This window comes from Vigna angularis, chromosome 11 (assembly GCF_016808095.1).
Source record: "Vigna angularis cultivar LongXiaoDou No.4 chromosome 11, ASM1680809v1, whole genome shotgun sequence".
In the NCBI taxonomy this organism is placed as follows: domain Eukaryota; kingdom Viridiplantae; phylum Streptophyta; class Magnoliopsida; order Fabales; family Fabaceae; genus Vigna; species Vigna angularis.
Window position 1 is genome coordinate 17,845,232 of NC_068980.1, and position 19,393 is coordinate 17,864,624.

Below are 19,393 nucleotides of genomic sequence, written 5' to 3' on the forward strand. Positions count from 1 at the left end.
TTGGTTGAGTTACTTTAAGAGAATAATTTATGTATTTGGTGAATTTAAAAACTTTTTGGTAGAGCTGTCAAAACAGGCCATCCGGCCCGACCCAACTCGATCCATCACGGGTTCGTCACTTAGTGAACCAACTCAACCCGACTCATTTATTAGCGAATCAGAAAAATTCGAACCCGGCTCGACCCACCACGGGTAGGTGGGTAAACGGGTTGGCTCACTGGCTCACTTAATTACAATTTTTTTAAATAAAAAAAATTACAAACTTTTTATAATACAAATCTAAACAAATTTCACTCTCAAGTGTTTAATTAATTTTGAAAATAAGGAACTTAAATAATTTTTTCAAGCAAAAACAAAATAATAAATATTTTTTATAAAATTAAAATTAAATCTTAATAAAATAAAATTATGTAGGTGGGTTGGTGGGCCAACCCGGCCCACCACGGGTTCAACCCGCATGAGCCGGGTTTAAACGAGCCGGGTTGAAATCTGACCCGCATAAAAAAAATACAATTTTTTCTAACCTAACCTGGCTCAAACCCATGGTGGACCGGGTTAACTCGCGGGTTGTAACCCATTTTGACAACTCTACTTCTTAAAATAAAATAAGTTGCTTGGATGATAATATTGAAAAGGATTGAAATTTTGGAATATCTAAAAAGTATTTCAAAAAATTAAAACAATGAAATTTAAAATATATATATATATATATATATATATATATTAAAAAATAGAACTGTTAAATATTATTTAAATATTTAAATTTTATTATAATATTATTTTGTAAAGTTTAATTTTAAAATGAATGTTTGCAAAATGAAATTTTGTGTTACTAATTTATAAAAAAAATGTAAGATATTTTAATTATTTTATCTTAATAAAATATTTAAAAAATAAAAATAATTCATTGCAAACAATTTAAATATTATATATTTTAATTTGTTGAAATTGCATACAAAAATAATATATAGGATTGTGAGATTAGTTACTTTTAAATAGACGCTAATTTACATTATGGATAAGATTAAGATAATTAAAAAATATTCTAGCTATAAATTTAAATGTATTAAATGACAATATAATAACCGTTTATCATGTTAACTATCATTTTATATCATATGACCGTAAAAGAAGAAGTTATGATGACACAAAAAATTGTTCTTACATATAATTGGTTCATTATTATCAATATTGATATAGTTGGTTTATATTGCAATAAAATAAAAAAGAAAAAGTAGTTTTAGTACATTAACTTTAATAAACAGAGCTTTATATTTTTTGTTTTTACTTTGTAAATTTAAAATCTTCGGTATCTCTTTTAAATTTAATTGTATATAACTTTTGATTGATTTACTCTTTAATAAACATATGTAACTGCCATTAAAAATTACCATAAATAAAGCGTATTATATTAAGTTATCATTTCTTTCTTATTTATTATTCTATAAAATAAGTTACATATATATAATAATATTTTTTTAAAATATTATTATTCACGTTCTTTGTAATGTTATTTTTCATTAAGTTATAAAGATTGAAGACTTACGAGTAAGTTTATACAGACTAATTTTAAATATATTTTTTACTAGGTTGTATGATGTATTTAATTACTCCCATATTTCAAATTATTCCATGATCAACTCCAATTTTTTTTTAGAGTAACAAAATTATTGATTCGAATTACTCATGAAAATAAAATTATTAGGCTCATTAACTGGCTATATTTTCTGAAATAATTCTAACTACTTTATCTAATATTACTTTTATATTAAAGATTCTATGTTAATTAAAAATATTATGGAATTAATTAATATACATAAGTAACCATGCCTTTACAATTTTTTTTTAAAGATTTGTTTAGGTAACAAATTCAAATTAAAAAAGTATAAAATTTACTTTGTGATAGGTGTCTTATAAACAACTCATTATTTTGTACTAGATTGTCTTATGAAAACATCAAACATAAGTATGATAATTGGATGTAGAATATACATATTTTTACAATAATTATTTTTAGCATATTCCAATGATATTTCAAACATTGAATAAATATAAAGCCTATAATAATAATAATAATAATAATAATAATAATAATAACTATTATTATATTATAAATTTGTAGCATTCTTTAAAATCAATTGTCATTAAAAAAATATTAACATCTTTTTTTTTTTATATTTATAATAATGATTTATTATTTTAAATTTAATGTAATTCTTATATATTTTTTTTAAAACTTCAATATAATTTATTTGGTTAAATCAACGTTATTATTTTTTTGTTTATGTAAAAATTACAAAATAAATATATAAAAAGAATTGATTATTATATTAGGATATGTTAATTCCTCTTTTGAATAAGAGTAAATTAATAAAAAAATCTTATTAAACTTTTTTAAAAAATATAAAGGACTACTTTCTATTCAATAAATAAATAAAAATTTCGAATAGTTGTTTTTTTTTTTTAAAAACATTCTTTAACAACCTATGATGTTTTGCATCATAACTTTTGTTGTCAGGTGTTGTGCAACGATTGGTCCATCGGAACCCTTCCCTCACAGCTGTGTGACGTTGCAGGTTCCTTCTATCGTCAAACTCGTACGGACGGGTATTCCGAATCAGAGACAGCCACCTTCGGATCTGAGACGAGACCAGATCGTTTCGCTTCCTTTGATTTTGTCTACTGCTTCGTAGTTTCCTATTCTCAGCTTCCTGATTTTCTTCTTCTTCTCGTTCTTTTTGTTGGAAGTTTCGTTCCTCTTCGTGTGACCCCTGATTCGATACAATGAGGAAGAAGCTCGACACCCGTTTCCCCGCTGTAAGTAAAAATTCGTTTTTCAGCTATCAAAGTTTATTCTTTGCGCGTAACTCTGCTATTTGGGGTCTCAGAAAACTGTGGAAAGTGAAAGGAATGTTTTTTCCGACTTTAATTGAGTGTTTCTCATTTGGGTTTATGGTTATTGGGAGTTTCTGGGACGGGGGAGGGGGGTTGAATTCATTGGTTAAAGTGTAATTCAGTGTAATTTCTGGGAATTTCTTTGTTTGTGGTTGGTAATTGGATTTGGTAATCAGTACTCTTCGAGTTGGAGTTTTGGGTATGTGGCCGAGTTTAATACTTGGAGGAAGAGTTCTGCCAGGTTTAATTCTAGGAAGTTGTTTGTTTGTGGTTGGTAATTGAATTTGGTAATTTAGTATACTTTGAGTTGGAGTTCTGGGCATGTGGTCGTGTTTAAAACTAGGAGGGAGAGTTTTGTCGATTGTAATACTCCTACACGACTTGAGCAGAATTGTCTCTTGTGGAGAATGCCCGTGGCGACGTACTAAAAATGGATTCATACTCATGAGGGTGGTTTGGAGATTGTGATGCTAATTTTGGGTGCTTGGCGTAATTTGGGTTCTGTGTGTTTAGTTATTGATGGATGCATGTGTTGAGACTGTTGAGGAGATTTATGATGAAAGGTTCATTTCATGTGTAGCGGGTTTGGATTTGATGGTTGTAATGTTCTTTCCCTTTGAATTGTTCTTATGAAGCTGAAATTTAATACCTTTTTTGTGAATCTTTGATGGAATGGGTTTAGAAATATGATGGTTTCTTTGATGATTTTTTCTGAAGCAAAGATATTATATAGACTGTAAAGTATATTTGTACACATGTACAGGAACATGATTTTTTACTTCAAGTTTATACTCTATTTATAGGTTAATGATCGTCCATGGATATGTTCTCTATAATCATAACGACTTTAAGTGCTCTAGAAGATTTATCTAAATGTTTATACCTTTTATTGTTTTCTGCTACCATGTATTTGCTGTTTTATCTCTCAATTCTCGGATTAGGTGACAAGTACATTATTGTTCAATATATAGCATGATATTTTAAGTCTTGATTCACTTTTCTTACCTAGCTAATTTCTCAAGCTTTTAATGTGTACGCTGATATGATAACCTCTGATAACATGATATATGATAATCAGTGTTTTAAAACCCGACTTGAAGACAATTGGTCTAATGGAACAACATATTTGAATTTACTACTTTTGTGTTATAACCCGGTCTTGATCTGTGGATATAACCTTGAGCACCTACTTCATGAATGGCTTTCTCGAGCGCCTATCCGCACAACTTCTCATGCTGGCTAGCTGGCAGCAGCTTTCTCCAACAGCTTCTCACTTGTTACTTCAAGTTTAAGGAAAATAAAGGCTAAACTTCACACTTTAGGTATCGAACCAAAGAGCTGGGATATTTACAACTTCTCAATTTACCACCATGACACTAATTGTTTGGAAAATGTGCAAATAATATATCTACTATATACAAATATTATGTGCCTTTCATCTGTTCTTGCGGTTCCACTATCCACTGGTTTCACCTGTAACCCATTAACTTTGTACCTCTACTGAGTTGACGACTGGTCAATTTTTAAAACAATGATCATAATGCAATTATTGTTTTAGGAAATACACTTGTCATTATAATTAGGGAGAGACACAATAGCATTACTGCTAAGTTCTATCCATCAGTTTTAACCATTATACTTTCCCAACACAGAAGTAATGTCTGATTAATAATACTTTTGATTACATTGTTTGCCTTGCCTCTGGTACTTGCATTGTTTACCTTGCCTTGCTTCTTGTCCTTACATGATTTTTCTCTCTTCTTGTACCCTTTATTTTGTTAGGTAGCTGACAGAGATACCAATCTCCATATCATCAAATTTGAAGCATGCAGAAGGGGGAGGGGATGGGGTGGGAATTAGATTCTATGAAATGGGAACTAAGTTTTCAGTTGAACTATAATTCTCTTAACAAATTGGAGTGTTATTCAGATTCAATTCTTCCACTTTTCTGTTCCATTATTTAATTTAAAGGAAAGAGATATTTTTAAAGAATGCTTTATCTGATGGAAACTATAATTTTCAGGCTCGGATAAAGAAGATAATGCAAGCAGATGAGGATGTCGGAAAGATAGCATTGGCAGTTCCTGTTTTAGTATGTAAGTTGCTTTTACATACTACCTAGTCAGTACCTTCCCACAGTTTCGTCATTTTCCTCATTGTTGATGTCACTCTTGGCTTTTTTACAGCTAAAGCTCTGGAGTTATTTTTGCAAGATCTCTGTGACCGCACTTATGAAATAACTCTTCAGAGAGGAGCTAAGACCATGAATGCATTGCATTTGTAAGTCAATGAATATTTTTTATTTAAAGTTTCTTCTTCATTAATGAACCTTTTGAACTGAAGTGTGTTCATTTTTGGGCGTATTTTACCCTGTGCTGAAATTTATTTTAATTTTTTTAAGGTGTGTTTAAATTATTAAACACCTGAGGTAGCAAATACCAGTCCTCATCACTTGGTTAAAGATGGTCAAGTTCCATTTTACGTATGATAAAATCATACTATATATTTATATATTTCTTAACTGATTTCATGTGATAATTTATTGATTTTGGTAACTCCTTTGAAATCTTCTTTTTGACTGGAAAAAGTCATTTAACTCGAGCCTTTAGTTCAACCAAAAAAAAATCACATGTTTGTCCTATGTTGATGAGCATAATTTCTCATTTGTTTTTGTGTGTTTAGTAAATAGGCTCATAGGCCGTAGCTCATGAAGCAATTCAACCCTTTGTTGGGTCAACCAATTAACATAATCATCTTTGGATGGAATAGTTGCTCCTTTTAGCAATAATGGAGTTTTCTTGACCACACATAGCATGAAAAGTGCACATTTTTCTTGAAAAAGTTTAGTTCGTGAGCCAAAATTAAGCCCAGCTAAGTGAAGGGGGCCATTTTGGCTTTGTTCCAGTCAAGCGCTGTAACTATGCTAGACATTGGTTGGCTACATCCATTTGGGGATTATAAGTGGTGCTCATATGAAGTTTGGTGTCTTTCCTCCGAAACAATTCTTTCCAAAAATGATTCAAGAAAATTGGGTCATTATCAGAGAAAACTGAGAACGGAAATCCATCCAATGAACCACCTCCTCAGCTGAACATGGATGAGGTAAAGGGAAAAATGTACAAAATCTGTTACTCTGTCCACTAGTACAAAAATAACGTCCTTTCCTTGTAAAACTGGTGACTTCATCATTAAGATTTCAAATATAATTAAGATTTTGTGCTTTTTTTTGTATCTTTTGCTATGTTTGAACATAAGTTGACTTACTTGTCTGTAACTCCTTTTAAACTGAAAACCCTGAATAAGATTGTATGATAGCACTGTAACCAACCCTAGGAGTTACAAGTTCTATTTCTCTGATATCTCTTTCAAATTGTTAAATTAAACTATATAAGAGTCAGGTCCTGTTTATTTATGACATAATACCACTTCTCTTTCCAGTTTGTCCATCAGAATTATATCTTGAGTACATTACAAGTCTAGTCTAACCAATGGCAAATGTAAATTGCAGGAAATATTGTGTACAAAGTTATAACGTCTTCGACTTTCTGAGAGACATTGTCAGCAGGGTTCCTGACTATGGGCATGGACATGGCCATTCCGAGGCTGGAGCTGATGATCGTGCCCTTTCAAAGAGAAGGTTTGAAGTTCAGTAACCGTTATATTTTTTCTTATGGTGTTTGATTTAACCATCCATATTAGCAATTGAAACATTTAAGAATGCTATATCTATCAGGAAAGCTGCTGGTGTTGAGGGCAATGAAAGTGATGAAGAGGCCAAGAGGAGTAAGATGGTAATTGCGTTTTCATGAAAATCCGTGATAATACATAATTATATTTCTTAAATAATGGTAAAGTGTCACACACACTGACAATGGTGCAAAAGTCGTTACATTTATACTGTCTCATAATATTTTCTTAATTCTACCATTGAATTATATCTAGTTATCATGTTGAAGTTTCACTTCATTCTAAATCTTTTTAATGTTTAAAGCAAAAGCATGTGTTATCAAGTGGATATATTTGTTTTGCTTTGTTTTTAGAGTAATATTTTTCATTAGAAGTTGTTCGTGTTAGGAAGGGAAGTTGTGTTGTGTGTAAAACGGCCTAATCTTGGACTTGTATTGTTTTGGTCAATAACATTTGTTGTGTTCATTGCAGCGCGAGTTGGGCCACACCAGCACAACTAGTAGGGGAAGAGGCCGAGGTAAAGGAAGAGGCCGTGGACGAGGGGTTCGAACTGTTGAAAGAGACATCATTCATCAGCAGGTTGAATCTGAGCCTTGCTCCTCTATTCAACAAATTAGCAATGATATGCCTAACACAAGTCTGCCAATAGATAATGGTGTGCAATCCAAGGAGTATACAAAGGAGACTTCTGCAGCTCATGAGGAAAGTGCTCAATCTTTCCGTAACATTGATCTGAATGCTAACTTAAACGAAAATGGAGACAAAAATGCCAGTGCAGCTGTTGAAGCTCCATTGCCTGAGCCTGCTGACATGGACATTAAACATGAAGAAATTCCAGGCTGGTCCCTATCGGATGCCGACAAGATGGCCATTGACACTATGCAACTGGCAACCCTCGCTAGTAGACTAGAAGAGGATGATGAAGATTATGATGAGGAAGGGTAAATAACATGCACCTTTGCAGGAAGCTCATGGTAACAGAAGAATAACCACTTACTGCTAGCACTATGATCACTATCTTCTAGTAATCACTGTATGTGTCCCATGCTAATGTGATGACCCATTTCTGATGATTCCTCTCTTTATCTATTCTGATATGTATCTGATCTTGTGTAGCAGATATAGATTTTTTTTTTCCTTAATTGTAATGCTAGCATCATGAACTTTTAGGATTTAAATGAATGTTTTTAGTTGACAACCGCAGTGCTAGTTCAGGATCAAACTCTTGGTATATCTGAGTTACTAGTTGATTTCTTTATGTTGGATTGTTCAAGATATTTGTTAACTGATAGAATAGTTTTCTGGTTTTTGTTCCTCAATTGGAGAGAAGAATCTCAATGGATGTCAACTACATCCAAAAGCAATGAAAGAGACATAATTATCAAATTGCTGGAGAATATGTTACTTTGGGTATATATATGACTTAAGTTTTGGAGGGTAAGGAAGGGTAACGTTTTCATTTCTTGTAGATATACTTTAATTTGGTCATTTTTAAAAAGAACTATAATGATAAATTAGCATAAACTTAATGTAATAATCTCTTGTTCTTATCTGAAGAAAAAAACAAAGTTGTTTTCCTTTCCTTTTTTCCCTTCTAAGTGTTATGTCTTGAGTCTTAGGCCTTGTTTGGATACACTTAATAATGAGAACTTGTAAGAGAAGAAAATGAAAGATAAAATAATAAAACTTCTTTATTAAGAATACTTATGGCATCTATTCTTTCATGATTATCTTTTTATCAATTAATGAAAGAGATTAATTATTACGTTTCAAAAAGAAATGAAATTTAATAGAGAATTCTAAAATTAGTAAAACGATATTGAAATTAAATTAAAAGTTATGGGACAAAACAGCTTATTGAGTCTTTAAATATCTTTTGTTTTCAATTTTAGTAATTTATTAATTTTTTTACTCGTAATAAAAATTAAAAAGTAAACAAAATTAGGTAGAACGGGGTGATAACACTAATTACACTATATAGAGACCATATTAAAAAAAAAGTAGATTTACACTTTGTTCACTTGAATGGATTTGGAAGAGAGTGATTGAATGAATTTGAGAAGATTTGAAAGTAAATTTTTTGTTGTTTATTTGAGTGGATTTTGGAGGTAAGTGAGAGTAGATTTGGAAGTAAATTTTTTTAATATGTCACATCAATCAAATTCTACACTAATTCTTACAAACTTTACTTTCAAATCCACTCCCACTTACCTCCAAAATTCACTCAAATAAATAATAAAAAATTTACCTTCAAATCCATTCAATCACTCTCCTCCAACTCTATTCAAGTGAACAAAGTCTTTTTAGAGATGAAACCTAAAAAACAAAATTGAGAAATGAGAAGCATTAATCAATATGAACTTAATCATTACATCCTACGATAAATAGTTTTAGGATGTAACAAGTCAAGATGACTCTTAGTCTGTGTTCAATAGTGAAAGTAGAAATTGCTGTGAAAATGTAAGCAAAAGTCAAGAAATATAAACTTGAATCCTGAGGTTCGCAGTGCAATTAACGCGTTTCTTTTTTGCATTTTTTCGTAGAAGCTTATGAGAAAAATCATTGGTTATAACTGTATTGTTTGCCTACGAAAATGCAGACAAACAACCAAGAAATATAGATCATGTCGCAACCGGGATCACGACGGGATGGCGAGCCGAAAAACAAACGGATTTAAAAAAATATTTTGAAAGTCGCCACCATAATTTATTATGGAAAAACTATGGAAAACCATAAAATAAGACATGGTCTAAGAAAACTAGATTTTAGGTTCAGGAATCGGTTACGCGTAAGGAAGGTGTTAGCACCCTACCGCACCTGCCCAAAGGTAGTACCTTTAATTAAATGTATAAAGTTCACGTGATTTTCCCAAATATTTAATTTTCCCCAAAAATAAAAAGAATAAAAGAAATTATTAAGAAACAAAAAATATTTTTTTGTTTTATGAACCCGACAAGGATTGACCTTACTCCTACGTATATCTAGTTAATGGAAAATCAGGGATCACGTAGTTCTTTATCTAGAAAAAGGTTTGTGAGTTTGTTTAAAAATGACTATGGATTGATTTAGATTTTTAAAAAAAGTGAATCCGACAAGGATTGACATCGTTTTTTTTATTTTGAAGAAATTCTTTTATTTTAAAAATGGTGGGAAAAAGGAAAGAACCCGACCATAGGTCGACGAGTACTTATAAAATTTATTTTATGACTTATCATTATTTTTTTATAGGAAAATACGTGATAAGAAATACTTTTTTATTTATTTTTATTAAAAATAAATATCATGTGATGTAGGAAATATAACCAATGTCAAAAGAGACGAGAGAATATATTCTTTTTTTTGAAAAAAACATTATTGGTGTGTAGTAAAAATAATAATACCTTTAGAAAGAAGTTCAATGAAAAGAGAATAAGGAGGGTGCAGAGATGACATACCTTTTCATCTTTCAATACTCCTCTAGTTCTTCCTTGATAGTTTCTGTTGGCAAAGTCCCTCTAGCGTGAGAACTTACTTTTCTCTATACTATCTCATACTCTTTCTATCTCTATTATTTCATAGTGTCTCTCTCTATTTTTCGTCCCCCTTTTTTCTATGACAGGATGCGTATTTATATACACACATTGTAATATTATGGTATTTTTGCCCTTGATTGTAAATTAATTGACAATGAACAAAATAGGAAAAGAAAATGTCTTGGTTCCAAAAAAAAGAAATCAAATAATATTCAAGACATTGATTATTATTATTGTCAGAAAATTTGTCCATTTTTAAAATCATTTTTTCCTCTTTAAAAGCACTTGACGCAACAAAATATACTATTTTAATTACTGCTTATAATTATTGGCATAATGTTGATTCAAATTATTACCACATCAAACTAATATTTCAAAAAATATTTTCTAGTGATGTGTCCTGCATTAAGGAAATTTATTTTATTATTTTCTTTTTTTCCTTTTTTTTACCTATCATTAATTATTATTCCCTTATTCTCTATTTTTATTTATTTACTTACCCGGACAAAATTGGGTGTTGACAACTGCCCCTCTTTATTTAGATTTTGCTAGATAACATGAACCTTAGAGTTTTTGTGTTATCATAGTAAAAGCTAAATAAAGATAAAGACACTAATTTCGTTTGGGTCAAAAGAAAAGGAAAGAGATTACCTCGATGTGTACCTCGTAGAGAGTGTAGCAACCCTATGGAACTAGTTGAAGAGGTGCATGAAACTTGTAGAGGGCGTGTCACCTTTGATTTCGCTTAAGAGGTGAACATATCCTATAAATTTCACTGGAGATGTGTATGAACCTCGTGGAGGGGGTATCACCTTTGATTTCGCTTAAAATGTGTACTTGCCCCATGAATTTTGCTGGAGAGGTGTATGAACCTCGTAGAGGGAGTATCACATTTGATTTCGCTTAAGAGGTGTACTTACCTTATGAATTTTGCTTGAGAGGTGTATGAACCTCGTTAAGAGGGTATCACCTTTGATTTCGCTTAAGAGGTGTACTTGCCCTATGAATTTTGCTAGAGAGGTGTATGAACCTTATGGAGGGGGTATCACCTTTGATTTCGCTTAAGAGGTGTACTTGCCCTATGAATTTTGCTGGAGAGGTGTATGAACCTCGTGGAGGGGATATCACCTTTGATTTCGCTTAAGAGGTGTACTTACCCTATGAAGTTCGCTTGAGAGGTGTATGAACCTCGTTAAGGGGGTATCACCTTTGATTTCACTTAAGAGGTGTACTTGCCCTATGAATTTTGCTAGAGAGGTGTATAAACCTCGTTTTCTTTATATGAAGAAAACTGGGCTTGAGTGCCAGGATGAAAACTCGGCTTGGGTGCCAGGATGAAAACTGGGCTTTGGTGCTAGGATGAAAACTGGGCTTTGACAAGCTCGAAACAGATGCTTTTTTTTTCTTCTTATATAGCTCTGGACTTTCTCCTTTGAATCTTGTTGATGTACCGATGTATGAGTGGAAATTCGTGTGAGACCCTTGTCGCCCTTTTTTCTAAAAATTCTGAACTTTTTACTAATGTACTTCTTGATTTGATTTGCATCGAATCCATGAATTCTCTTTGGAGTTGGCGATGCATGGTGTGCTATATTTTTCTTCTCTTTTCTTTGAACCTCTATGATGATGCATGTATGATGATGCATGGCATGATGATGCATGGCATGATGATGCATGTATGAATGTATGAGTGAAAATTCATGTGAGACCCAAATATTTTTATTACCTTTCCCGTTTCGCTTTAACTAATTGCACGACATCCTTTAAGAATACACTCGCACCCAATGAATCTGTCTGTGATGCTCATCATTTTTGGGAGGCATTTTGAAAGTTAAGAGTGACCTTATGAAAGAGATGAAAAAATATTTATTGTATAAAACATAATACAATATTGTCAATTCCACTTTAAAAGCATTCCTTATCATGGAATCATTATGCATAGAATTTTCTAACTGCGTCAGAATTAACTGGCAAAGGTAACTCCTCTCCATCCATTCTTGTTAGAATAAGTGCACCACCACCAAAAGCCTTCTTTACCACATACGTGCCTTCATAATTTGGAGTCCACTTGCCCCTGTGATCCTTTTGCATTGGCAAAATCTTTTTTAGGACCAATTCACCTTCTTGGAATTCCCTAGGATTTACTTTCTTGTCAAATTCCTTTTTCATTCTTTGTTGGTATAGTTGCCCATGGCATGCGGCGGTCCATCTTTTCTCCTCAATGAGATTGAGTTGATGAAATTGGGTTTGAATCTAATATGCTTCTTCTAACTGGGTTTCCATTAACACTCGTAATCATGGGATTTCTACCTCAAAGGGTAGTATTGCTTCCATTCCATATACCAAAGAAAAAGGTGTTGCCCTAGTCGATGTGCGTACCGATGTGCGGTAACCGTGTAAAGCGAAGGTACAATCCTATTGATATTTTTTATTAGCAACCTTGACTACCCCATTCATCTTTGGACGACGATGTGAAGTTTGATTGTTCAAGTTTGCGGCAATGAGAAATTGTCTTTAAATCACGATAGTCGACATGCATTTGCTCATTATCGTCCTTCTTCGACACGATACTTGCCACCTATTGGGAGTATTTTGCCCCAGCTAAGAATCTCTCATCGAACTGCTTTCGTACTTCATCTTTGATTCTGAACACATTATGGGTTGAGTAGTAACTCATGTTGAACTCTTTCTTCATGCTAGTGTCGACCTTTACCTCTTTTCTCTCGCTTTCTTCTCTTACACTAAAGATTTCAACCTCTCCTTGATGGGGTTTTATTTCTATAGAATCTTGCTTCACAAATCTCATTAACTTTGGAGAGGGTTCCGGGTCAGTCATAATCATCTTTCATGTTATTGATAGGATGCTCAAAATTAGGAAAATTAACATTATTGTTTTCAACAAATTCATTGTCATATTCGTATTATTCGAGTTAAAAAAAATTTAAGACACGAAATGATGAAAAAAAACGAAAAAAACATGATTTAATGTTAAACCAAATGCAAAAGAAAGTGTCAACCCGTAAAGCACGAACCCCAAGGCTCTGGGCAAAGCAGTGAGGTTAATTAAAAACGATTACATTTCAATAAGCACCACAGGCAAATTCTTTATCTTCTAGTTCTTGGGTTTGCAAATAGTTCTTCTTCTTTAATCTCGTAGTATATTTGTAGGAAACTTCTGTCAATCAGATCTTGGAGAAAGCTCCTGAACCTGGTACACTCATTAATGATATGTTCGGCTCCTGGACAGATTCCACATGTCTCCTCGAGGCCATCTCCACCCCTTAACAAACCTAATCTTATCAGCGTTTTAGAAATGACCTTTTTAGAACTCTGAATTTCACTAACATCACTCACTAGCTTGTGTCGTCCAACTTCGATGTCATTTGTTGAGGTATTTCCATGCTTGGCAAGGGGATTGAATTCAACACTAGGTTTGTCTTCAACAGTAGGATTGACTTCAGCCATCCTGCATCAATTAGAGATTGTACTTTGAATTTAAGAGATGTGTATCCTTCAAAGTGTCTCTCTCTATTTTTCGTCCCCCTTTTTTCTATGACAGGGTGTGTATTTATACACACACACATTGTAATATTATGGTATTTTTGCCCTTAATTGTGAATTAATTGACAATGAACAAAATAGGGAAAGAAAATGTCTTGGACCGTTCCTTTGGACAATCGTTTGTTTTTGTTCGGTGGGTTTGAGTTATTTTAATTTTTTTTGGACTTTATACGGGCTTTTTTGTTTTATTGGTCTTATTGAGATATTGTTTAATCTTATTTGATGTAGTGTAATGGAGGAATTTTGCCAATAGAGTGAAACTTCTCATAGTAGGAAGACCAGAATGTAAGGTTAAGATAGGAGATGTAGGTGTGCTTTAGAATTTTTGTGAACCTGTATGAAAGTGAAAGCAAGCAAGAGGAGGCTTGGAATTTAGAGCACCAAGAGTTCAAGTTTTCTTTCCTGGAAAATGAGGTAAGGAGCTAATCCATGAATACTTTGTAATACTTTATTTTAAATACTTTATGTATGTTGATTTCGTTGATTGGCTCGTGTTCTATTTTTGGCTCATGAACTTATTGAAACTCACTTATAATTGTGATCTAGGAGATGATGACCGAATAGTATGGATTTCAAATAAATTGTAAATCTGAATTTAGAGAGAAAGGAAAACTTGATTGCTAATATAGTTTCTCGCTAGACATTTCAATGTATGTGTCTAATGTATAGATCTCGGTTTGCTCTATAAGGGACTGTAAATGAATAAGGGGCCATTGGGCCTTATGTGGGGCAGCCAAGCCCATCAGCCTAAGGCCAGCTTAACCTTAGGAAGGGCTTCTCAGAGTTCTTTTTCACTTTCCTGAGCTCTTTCCCTTTCTCTCTCTAAAACCCTTGTCTAAAGGTTTTCTCCGACTTCTCTCTAGATTCCCAGTTCCTTGAACCATAGGAATTTGATTTTGGTGCTACCAAGCGTCCGTAGAGTAGAGGGCTTCATTTCTACCGAATGTCCTCTTCTTTCCGATCGGGGCAGGTTGAGTTCTTGTGCTGTCAAGCGTACTGCTAGGGCAGTTTCAATAGTTGTGCTTGGAGAAACCCAGGTAAAGGGAGCTAGATTTTTGTTGTTTGATAGCTTAATATATGTATATATATGTATGTGCAATGAACTCTGTGTTGTGCCACTGATTTTGCTAGAAATTAGTTGATGCATGTTGAAATTTAGTGCCTCTTGAATGATGAATTGTGTGCTGATGATTTTCGGGCTGTGAGCTGATTTAAACGTGTTGTGTGACTGCAATGGAGGATGTTAGATGAGAAAAATCTGAGGTAGCAGCTGTATGGTGAAAGTTAAGAGGATTTGTTAGTGAATTGGGTCACTTGAGAGGAAGTGAGGTAGTGATTTTGAGCAATTGGGGCCTAATGCGAAATTTGACTGTTGGGGCAGTCTTAGGCACTGTATTGTGACTTGTTTGAGCCACTAAATTAGTCAAAAACCTGTGCAAAGTGGTAGAATTGAATTTGGGTCCTTAAGTCGAGAAATTTGATGTTTTAGAGTAGGATTTGGTTCCTAATCACTTTAGATTGGTTTTAGAAAGATTTAGAATCACTTAGACAAGTCTAATTAGGCATATAATACAATCTGGGAGTGTTAGAAGTTGATAAAAATGGTTACAAATGGTCAAGGGAAGTTCTGTCACGATTCTGCATAATTATGCAGAATGCTACAACTGACCGTTCGGTCTTGTGCTGTTTTCAGTCTTAAACCGTTCGGTCTGGTGCTGCTCTCGGTCAGTACCGTTCGGTCTTAGTTACCCTATATTTGGGTAGCGTTCGGCCTCATAGCGTTCAGCCTCATAGCGTTCGGCCAAAGGTCTTAGTGCTCGACCAAAGCTCATACCGTTCGGCCAAATCTCTTAGAGCTCAGCCAAAGATTAAATCGTTCGGCCAAAGCTCTTAGAGTTCAGCCAAAGATTAAATCGTTCGGGCAAAGCTCTTAGAGTTCAGCCAAAGATCAAACCGTTCGACCAAAGCTCTTAGTGTTCGGCCAAAGCTCATACCGTTCGGCCAAAGCTCTACATGCTCGGCCAAAACCACTAGCATTCGGTCTTGAACATGTTCGGTCAGGTGTTGATTTGGTACCGTTCGGTCAGGTGTTGATTTGTTACTACTCGGTCAGGTGTAGATTTGGTACCGTTCGGTTGGGTGTTGATTTGGTATCGTTCGGTCATGTGTTGATTTGGTACCGTTCGGTCAGGTGTTGAGTTGTTACCGTTTAGTCAGGTGTTGATTTGGTACAGTTCGGTCAAGTGTAGATTTGGACCGTTTGGTCGGGTGTTGATTTGGTACCGTTCGGTCATGTGTTGATTTGGTATCGTTCGGTCAGGTGTTGAGTTGTTACCGTTCGGTCAGGTGTTGATTTGGTACTATTCGGTCAGGTGTTGATTTGGTACCGTTCGGTTAGGTGTTGATTTGGTACCGTTTGGTCAGGTGTTGATTTGGTACCGTTTGATTAGGTGTTGATTTGGTACCATTCGGTCAGGTGTTGATTTGGTATTGTTTGGTCATGTGTTGATCTAGGTAGCGTTTGATCCCTCTTAATGGTCGATCCTAAATAGTGTTTGGCCACTTCTTCAGTCTTGTATGTTATGGACCGTTCGGTCATGTACTAGGGGGAGTGAGAAACCGTTCTGTCTTCACTATTCACAGGGTGTTCGGTCTTGCTCATCATCTATTGATGTTTTTTGTTCGTCCTTGTTTTCTTTTATTCCAATGTTATTTTAATTAATTGTTTAAGTTGCTTTGAGTGCTTATGTATGCATTATCATGTTGGTGTTAAAGTGAAAAGTATCCCTATTGGACCTAATTCCATGATCCTCAAGGGGTGAGACATGGTGGTGCCCTAGTAATGTTTAGAATGAATTGCATGGTAGCTCAGTCTTGGGGGTTTTCCTGACGCTCCAATGGTCTTTCATTCTCAAGTAGAGAGGATTGATTCATGTGGTGAGGAGTAGCAGAAGGTCCTAGTCTTGGGTGCTTCCAGTACGGCCCAAGGTGAGTGATAACGGACTAACCTCGTGAGTGTGGTAGGGTGAAATCCATTGGCAATGGCTTTGCAAAGCAGTAGAGGCCACCACGAGTGCATAAGCCGCCATAGCTCAACAATCATTCTAGTCCGGACAAGTCGGTTTATAAAGTAACAAGTCTTGTGATGTCATTTTACCATGTTTTAGTGACTTTTGCAAGTCGTGTGAGGTTGAATAACATGTTTTTTATATCTAGCTCACCCTTGCTTGTTTGTGTTGCTTGTGTATATTTTTTTTGCGATGATCATCCACTTGGGTGGGAGCAGATGGCGAGGAGGTTCTTTTGGAGACGACCTTGGAAGTTGAGGACAATGTTGCTGCCTAGTCTCCTTAGGAGGTTATCGATTATTATCTGTATTTTGAAATACGGTTTCCCTTTAAGTTTACAGTTTAAATCTCTTTGGAGTTGAAGTTTAATTTCTGAAGTTACTTTGAGGATGACTAAAATCCTTAATTACTCTTGACTATTTTCCTATATTATGCATGATGACGTCTTTATTATATATGCTTTTATATATATTTTGGGACATCACATTGACCCTCACCCCTTCTAAAATCAAGCCCCAATTTTCTAGCCCACTTAATAGGGGGATTTTTAAAAGCCTAAACCCCCAAAATCCCACATAGAGTGGGTTGAGGGTATGGTTAGGATGGGGCTAGCCCCCAAACTAAACTAATTCACTTTTAATGTTTTTTTAGTTATTTCTTTTATTTACTTTACAACTTCAATAATTCCCAAATTTTACATTATATTTAATATATTTTTAATTAAATATAAATATATAATTATTGATTTTATAAAAAATTATTTAAAATAATTTTTTAATTATAAGTACATTTTAAATATATAATTTTATTATTTTTGGAAAGTTAAAAAAGAAAATTTTTATTATTATTTTTATTTAAAAGAAAATGAAAAAATTTGAAAAAAGAAATTATAAAAGTAACCAATTTTCAATAATCGAATTCTGATATTTATATAAATGTTTGAAATATTAATTATGGATAGATTTTAAATTCAAATTTACTATTTGAATGAGGTGTAAAATTTTTATTTTTTATAGTTTGTGATATAAAATTCTTTTGTTGAATGTTTTGTATAAATATATATATCCTTTAAAAAATTAAACCACAAACTTTATAAAACTATTATAAATATGATATATGTTAGTATACAAGATCTAGATGTAATCCTACCGGTTATAAAATCAGATTTTTTTTCTAACCTTTTAGAGTAAATTAATATTTTAAAATCAGACCTATCTTTACCCAACACAGATGATTTTTATTGAATTATTTATCATAATTAAGCCGATTGTAATAAAAAAAAATTAAACAATAGATACAATATTTTTAAATAAATATAACATTATAATTTATAACACTAAAATTAAAATTATCATTGTATTTAATTATTAACATATAAAATAAATAAAAATTATAATAATAAATATATTACATTAATGTCTCTTAATAAGAAACTAATAAAAAAGACAAATAAATATAATATAAAATATATGAAAAACATAAAAATATATAAATTGATGTAAATGACTAAATTATATATTTCATAAAAAAAATTCTAAAAGAGTTATACAACTTTATAAATAATAAATATTAATTTTATTAAATTTGGAAAATCAAAAAAGTTAAAAAGTTATTAAGTCAAAATTTCAACATGTTCACACCAATTAAAAAAAATGTAATTTTGATCACAAATCTTAATCGAATGATATTGATTTAAACTAATGACAAAATAGACTACCATTTATAAATAAATTCGTCAGTCCATCAAAATTTTACAAATTAAATTAAATTTTTTAACTTTCAAACCTATTTTATGTTCATATCTCTAAACCGTCAAATTTAAAAACCAAAATTAAGATAAAAAAATAATTAAAACAAAATTTGGAAATTAAGGAATAATTGTATAAAAACATTATTATTAAACTAATTAATATAGAAATAGTTATGAAGTAGAAAATTAATTTTATTGGAAAAAAAATATAATTACACATGAATCAATTATGGGACCCATGTGATTTTTGTAGATATTTTGGCCTCGTGGGCTTTTTTTATAAAGGACTTTTTGGCCCTATTGATTTTTCTAACTCCAACCCATGGAGGCCAGGGCCAAACCATGTAAGAGGGGCCAAATTGATAACTCTAATAATGTTGTTGTTACTCAGTACCACTAGTTACACCTTTTTATGGTGCCTTTGACCATGCTTTTTGAGAGAATATCACTCCATAACTACTGACCAAATTCTTATTCGAATATGCTGCATGTGTAAGGCCATAAAAATGACATATTTCAGATTTCCATTTTACTATTAGCTTAATCACTTGCGTCTAGAATTTAACAACAATAGAAATATTTAAGTGGAGACCTAAGGCTAATGTTTTGCACAGCGAGGTCAAAACAACTTATGACATCAATATTTAAGTGGAAAAAATAATCTTTTAAAAATTAATGGACATACAAGTCATCTTAAGGCAACGATGACTACATTTATATCCAACTCCATCACTTAGGAACCAAGTTTTGTATAGATCTTGCTACAAAAATGGGTTGGGACCAAAGGCCAAATAAATGGGGACCTAAGATTAATGTTTTGCACACCGAGATCAACACAACTCATGACATCCATTTTTAAGTGGAAAAATAAATTTATAAAAATTAATTTTGACATATAAGTCATCTTAAGGCAATCATGA

General features: G+C 32.8%; 1 protein-coding gene across 5 annotated transcripts in view; it reads left to right on the forward strand.

The window, feature by feature from the left end:
• LOC108334344 (uncharacterized) overlaps positions 1 to 7,855 on the forward strand; it is a 34,502-nt gene extending 26,647 nt beyond the window's left edge. For 2 of the 5 annotated variants that reach the window (XM_052871178.1, XM_052871176.1), the window contains 6 exons: positions 2,519 to 2,817; positions 4,919 to 4,991; positions 5,082 to 5,175; positions 6,404 to 6,532; positions 6,629 to 6,686; positions 7,054 to 7,855. In XM_052871178.1, the coding sequence (XP_052727138.1) occupies positions 2,785 to 2,817; positions 4,919 to 4,991; positions 5,082 to 5,175; positions 6,404 to 6,532; positions 6,629 to 6,686; positions 7,054 to 7,527 (861 nt within the window). In that variant the 5' untranslated portion in view covers positions 2,519 to 2,784 and the 3' untranslated portion in view covers positions 7,528 to 7,855. Of the gene's footprint in view, positions 1 to 2,518; positions 2,818 to 3,973; positions 4,218 to 4,677; positions 4,745 to 4,918; positions 4,992 to 5,081; positions 5,176 to 6,403; positions 6,533 to 6,628; positions 6,687 to 7,053 lie in introns of all 5 variants that reach the window. The other 3 variants (XM_052871179.1, XM_052871180.1, XM_052871177.1) reach the window with 3 other exon arrangements.
• The last annotated feature ends 11,538 nt before the right edge of the window (positions 7,856 to 19,393 follow it).